The sequence below is a fragment of the Mycetomoellerius zeteki genome, unplaced genomic scaffold, assembly GCF_001594055.1.
Source record: "Mycetomoellerius zeteki isolate Tzet28-1 unplaced genomic scaffold, Tzet1.0 scaffold274, whole genome shotgun sequence".
Lineage (NCBI taxonomy): Eukaryota > Metazoa > Arthropoda > Insecta > Hymenoptera > Formicidae > Mycetomoellerius > Mycetomoellerius zeteki.
This window is the reverse complement of record NW_017257254.1, coordinates 10334-16918: the sequence shown is the minus strand read 5'-3', so window position 1 is coordinate 16918 and position 6585 is coordinate 10334. Positions and strand designations below refer to the sequence as shown.

Sequence of the window (6585 nt, the reverse complement as noted above, 5' to 3'; positions counted from 1 at the left end):
CCTCTCTTTTTTTTTCTCTATCTCGAAGGGATATTGCGGCGCGTCGTAAAAAGAACGAAAGACAGGAAAAGAAGGCGAAATAACGCGCGCTTGCGGTGGCCTGCGTTTGGCAGTGAATTATACTGTCCGCCTTTTACGGCTCTCTCTTTCCACATAATCGTACCGACTTGAAGAAGAGAGTCAGGTGGCCCGTCGACACACCGGAAAATGTGATGGCGGATTTGGGGTGGAGAGGACTACGCCGGGTATGACTGAGGTAGAGAACGGGCAAAGGAGGTAAGAGGGATTGTAGACTCCCGTGGGGTCTACGGCGCAGGCGGAAGAAGGATGGGCGGACGGAAACTGCTGTTTCATCTCCGACTCCGCCAACTTGGCAAGACCGCCGCTCTGTTTGCTTCCTAATTACAAAAGAGAGAGAATAAGACGCGACGAGGGAGAGAAAGAGAAAGGGAAATGACGGGAGCGCGCGCGGGGTGGTTGGACGAACTGGATTTCGGAGTGAATTCAACTCCATTGCTCTCGCAGAATTAAGATTCCATTGTGCAGCCGAGTTTTGTGTGTGCCTTGCAATTTTCTGGTTAACCTGGCCGACTCCTGGCACGCCCGCCTTCCTCTCGCTGCATCGCACGCTGCAAGGCGCCGCGTCGCGCATCGTGTCGTTCTGACGAAGATCGATGGCGCACGACCGACGCGACGCGACGCCCGGGACGCCCCCCTTCGATTTATCGTTCGCGACACGCGCTGGTTTTCCGCGATAATTTGTTGCGGCCGCGCGGGATGTTCGGCCGCGCGGATATAGCGTCGTTGATCTTGCGAGACAAAAGCGCGCGCATCGGCTGCCCCGGTTATTCATAGAAGTCGTGACTCGATTTATGCGCCCGCGCCGCCCGACGAGAAAAATTAATCGCAACGACGAACATGAAAGCGAAGCGTTTCAATTCGACACTACACCGTCGCGCGCGTATGATCGATAGGACGATAGATTTTAACCGCTTTTCATAAGCTGTTACTACAAGTTGTAATTTAAGCAATAGTGACAAAATAATAATGATACTTCATTATTTCGTCAAACTTCATAAAACTTTGTTTCAGAAACGTGCATTTATGTAACGAATAGCAGTGCATTCTGAATTTTATATATTTGAAATAAAATATTCTGTTAAAATGAAAAAATATTTATGAAATATTTTATTAAACATTTATGAAGTACTTAATGTTTTCTTCGATACTCGAACTTTAATTACTTATTCAAAGAATTCAAATTTTGTTACAAATTATAATCTTAAAATGTTACACTATTCACATGTTGCTAACAGTACACAGATCTCGCACAAATCTCAACAGGAGCAACGTCGACAAAGCGTAGAAGCAAACTTTCGTGGAGTGACTCGACGAGTCTCGTTAGTTATTAAACGCGGCCGTTAAGTGCTGGCTGGCGGTGCAAGCTGTTGACCGTTGAAACGTTAGTTTCAAGATTATGGGACAATTTAGCGCGCGGCATGGCGATGTAATTTCGCACGCATCCGACTGTGACTCATAGCCGGAAGTGCTCGTTGCGGTTGCATAGGGAGAGAGAGAGAGAGAGAGAAAGAGGAAGGAGTAAGCGGAAGAAGTGTCACGTGGACAATCTCTCATTAGCATATGTAATATTATGGCCACTTCTTTTATGTATACCATTTCGCGATTGCGATTGTTTTTCCAGACGAAAACTTTCCGAACGAGTTGAATATTAGCAAATAACAATTAAATTACTACGGGGCAATGACTGCTATCTGAACTCCTTTTACCATCTAAAACCTCGCTTCGTTTCAGTCTGACTAATAGCGGCTTATCTACTTGAACGTTTACACATATTCTGCTTTATCTAGAAAGATTGTGCAATAATCTCACAAAATTACATTCAACGGAATTGCTAAGTAATTTTGATAAATAATTACTAAATAATTACTTTAATTGTAAATAAAATCTTTATGTACATTTTCTTATAAATAATTTTCTATTTTTTATATTTACAAAGATTCCACTTGGTATAAATATCTAAATAAATTTTTTTTATCTAAATATTTAAATAAATTTTTATTTGTTGTTAAAAACTAAATACGGAAAAAACACAATTTACAATTTTTATTAAACTCATGTGTAAAAAAAATTAATTAAAAGTTAATCAAAATCTATAAAAATGATAAATTTTAAGAAATATTTCAAATAATATTATTATATCTCATAAAGATCCACAGAATTAATATATATTTCTCTATCTCTCTGTGATTTCTTTTATTTACATTTAAAACTTGAACACACACATGCGTCAAATATAACACATCCATATATACGCGGTCCAAATCGTATGCGTGACCAGTATGTTGAAGCACGAATGGACGATTAGACGAATGGACCATTCGGCGGTGATCCGTACCGGATTGCGAGAGGGGACCGTACATCCGCAACCCCCCGATTTTCTTTCTGCCTCGGGCGATCTCGTAAATCGGTCGTAACCGTCCAGCTTTTAAAACACGTCCGGTCCGAGTAATTAGTGGCTCGATCGGTCGCCAATTTGTGGATAGAACTGCCACAAGCTGTACTCGCACCTTGCAATACGTATCTCCAATTTGACGTGTATTTGCCTGCGTGTGCACGTGTACGTATGCAAGTACGGAACGTAGATGCAATGAGTGCACATGTGTGAGCGAGAAAGCGACCTTTACCCCGGATCTACAATAGGGTTTTAAGCCTTAAGCCATAAGAAATGGGCGAATCACAGTCGATTATTTTTCTTGGATTCGACTGTAATTGGTCAATTTTTTACGGCTTAAGGCTTAAAACACCTATTGTAGATCCGAACTTATCGATTGGCGATGATAAAGAGATCGCAAGTGTGTGAACATGTATATACATGAGTATTGAGTAGATATAGTCGAGAGATATTCGCGAGTGCGTGTGTATAAGAATGATATTGTTTTTCTTGGTCAATTAAAAAAAGTTTTACGATAATATTGTTTCAAAATTGTCTAATATCTTTATTTTCAGAACAGAGTCCTTGTTTTTATTTTGTGTAACAGTTGTTCTTGTCTCGACGATATTGTATCACGGGATTGCTTTACACAATCTGTAAATTTCAAACCGCTTCAACCGCTGCATGATATTAATTAAGTAAATGATTAAATTCGGATGAAACAATTAATTTGCGTATTTAATATAGATTATCACGACACACACGGTATGTCTAAATGAAAAGCGTCGGCCGTCGCCCATCCAGCTTTCCTGAAAATGTAATTACAATTCACCGATTAGCGAGACGGAAAAATATGTAATTCCTGACAATTGCCATATAGCATCGGCACATCGGTATCAAATATGAAAATTAATTAATACGCTCAAATTCAATAGTTTATTCGATTCGCGTTACGTACTGATGAAACCCGCGCCAATCTCCGCCCGCTACACCATGCCACTTGCGCTAAAAGCAATTACAAAACCAATAACAATACATACGTCTGTGGAAAATATTCAAACATATGAGTTTACCGTACTGTATTTGTCTGTAATAACCATATAAGTTTGATTGATTAAAATGTTAGATCAATTTAAATTAGTTAAAAATACTTTTGACAATTTTTTTTTTGGTTGCACATGTTATTAACTTTTATATAATGGCTTATTTTTTTAGATTAAATTAACCTCATTATAATTATTATACCTAAATTTAATTATTGTAGGTATGATGTATTATCTAAGTATATAAAATAGAGAATAAGTTACTATCATATAGTATAACGCTTATTGTGTTAGCTAATCACAGTTTCTTTTCTCTTTTTCTATCTCTTTTTTTTTCTTTTATGATGATAAAATTAATTAAATCTAATTAGAGGAGATAATTATCATTTTTTTTATTTTCATTCGTAATATGTGTGGCTAAATAAATAAATTCTATAAAATAATCGTAAAGCGATTTAAGTTCTTTTCATATAGGTAATGTCCAATTAGCACACAGCCCAATTGGACGAGAGCCGATTCGAATTATCATCTTGATATCATCTCGAGAACATTTCGAATGAGGCAGACAATAAATGGATATACATATATAGCATATATGTGCAAACATATACCTATATATATTCTCGCGTATAAACTTTCTGTATATACTGTCTTCGAGTGATCGCATCAAGGGATGAGGGTGCGGTTGTGAAAGGGGTAAGGCCTTTACAGAAATTGCCGTATTCAAGAGAATCAATCGTGCTAAGTGCTCATACAACCGATCCAGCTAATTTCTCACGATTTCAAGTCCTGAGACGACACTCAACTGTGCGCGCGATACGGAAACCCTAACCGGTCCGGTAATCTCGGCCATCTTGTTTCGCCATGACACTAATAAAATCGCGTTTCTATCGTGAATAATTACCAATCAGAGCTCTGATAAGGACATACTTCATTTTAGATTTAATAGAACACGTCGCTCTAAATTTTAAATATTTCACGTCCTTTATTATATGCTATAAAAATATTAATATTTGTATATTATAAAATATATATTGTACATAAAAATATCTACATGACATACCATTATACAGACATTTATTTATCGACATTTTACGATACGATTTTCGCCGAAGTCAAATATCGTGACGTGATAAAGCTGCTTTCGTGTCGGGGCAAAACTCTTGCAGCTAATGAAAATCCAAAAACGACTTTCGGAATGAATGATCGCACCGCGAATGCTACTGTATATGTATTCGTTGAAATTATCCTAAGATTTATAGACAAAGGTGCGCGTCCTGGAGGCTTTTCTAATAATACACCAACTAAAATTGCAGCCGTCCGGTTAACCTACTTGCTGAGTATTTCGATGCACCCGCTAGCTCATATACTTCATCCGTAATGAATCGTTACGTAGCTTTCGACTGCCGGTTGCCGTCGATTCGAGGACACGAATAGCAACCTAGTAGAGCTGCTCCAGATAACCGATGCGCCTATTTGCCAACCTATCTGATAGATTACGTGGGCAGCTATTGTAGGAACTTCTGATAATAACACGCGATTTATGAGCAATTTGCTCGCAAAATACGAGTGCTCCGATACGACATTTGTCGATTATCATCTATATTGAAAGATGGTCCTCTTTCGATAATCACAAATAAGGCTTGTATTAATGAATATATATTGATGAATATCACAGTCGTGGCAATAAGTATAAAACATTTCCAATTTATTGACTTAAAAGAGTATCAGTAGGAATAAAAGCCAAAGGAGTCATGATAACTAACAAAATATTAAAATAAATACGAGCGTGAGTAGGACCTATGGTTGGAGCATGCGACGCGAACAAACCTACAGTGTTCATGTCATTTTCGTTTAACATTATCAAACAACAAGGATGTAATGATTCACTGTGTTATCTGTGTCATCTGTGTCTCTTGCTGAAAAGCACCCTAAGTGTTGTACTCAACGAGTTCCTCGGGCCTTTATACTCTCGCAAAGCAAGCTCCTTGTACTTTTGCATATCCTGGCAGAGCAAGCCCCCATCTGGGCCTCTGCATTCGTCTTCCTGGTTGCGGAGCAAGTTACCCTGCTACGAAAACACCAACGGTATCATATCGGTCCCCTTTAGTAATCCGGCTTCAGAGAAGCCTCTCAATCCCGGGGTTACCCTCCTCCCATGAAAACTTGTACCAATTGAGTTTCCGCATTCGGAAGGCACCCTACTCAGGAATCCGCGACAACGTCGGACGACTTCCGTCGCAACCTAGATGGACGCTCTCTGGTGTCCTCGATCACCACAGTCGCTACCGCTGGTGTTGGAGTTAAGTCCGTTACCGTCAACACTTAGGGCACACCCACAGACTCCAGGACGACCAAGGAGTAAGCCAGATTCGAAGAAGAGGAAGTTGTTGCGTCAACTCTTTGGAACCGACTCAGAAGACTCTTCACACTAATACAACAAAAGCACCAGCTGGCGCCACATAAAATTCTTTCAACCACATATTATATTCTCGGTACACGAAATACAGACATCCTGTACATAGTGTATATAGTATAGAAATAAAGAGAATTTCTTTCTGAATAGATTCGATTATTTATGGAACTTATTGTTAACCTAGCTGCATCCCCAATACCTCCACAGCGTTATTTAAAACATTCAAAACTTCATTTAAACATAATCATAAAAAATTAAAAAAAAATTTTTTTCACGTTATTGCCTGCATGAAACAGATGAATATTCACCTTTTAATCTTTTTTTTAACTGCCGAAGTATCTAAAAAAAATCGTATAGATCGTATAGCACGTCTGCCTAGCTAGCCCCCCCCCACATAATCAAATTTTAATTAAAAAAAATTATATAATATAATGCGCTATTTATACGCTATCCATATCCGCAAGAAAAAATTTTTGCGCTTATTCCGTTCAGCTAAAAAAAAATTTTATGTGGGAGAGCTGAGTAGGCATTCAGTCAACCCTCCCATCCGTTAAAAACAACCGATTTGGAAAATTAAGCACACAGGATTTATGCGCTATTCATGCGCTATCATATGTACACAGTTTTGGGGTTGCAGCGCAAAAATCAAAAATGCTTGGAAATAGTAGCGTATA

The 6585-nt window shown here is 38.8% G+C and overlaps 1 protein-coding gene across 1 annotated transcript in view; it reads right to left on the bottom strand.

Moving 5' to 3' along the window:
* Tmtc2 (Transmembrane O-mannosyltransferase targeting cadherins 2) overlaps positions 1 to 643 on the bottom strand; it is a 42899-nt gene extending 42256 nt beyond the window's left edge. Inside the window, exon 1 of the mRNA XM_018450260.1 lies at positions 584 to 643. Coding sequence (XP_018305762.1) covers positions 584 to 623 — 40 coding nt within the window. The 5' untranslated portion in view covers positions 624 to 643. The remainder of the gene's footprint in view (positions 1 to 583) is intronic.
* Between the last annotated feature and the right edge of the window lie 5942 nt (positions 644 to 6585).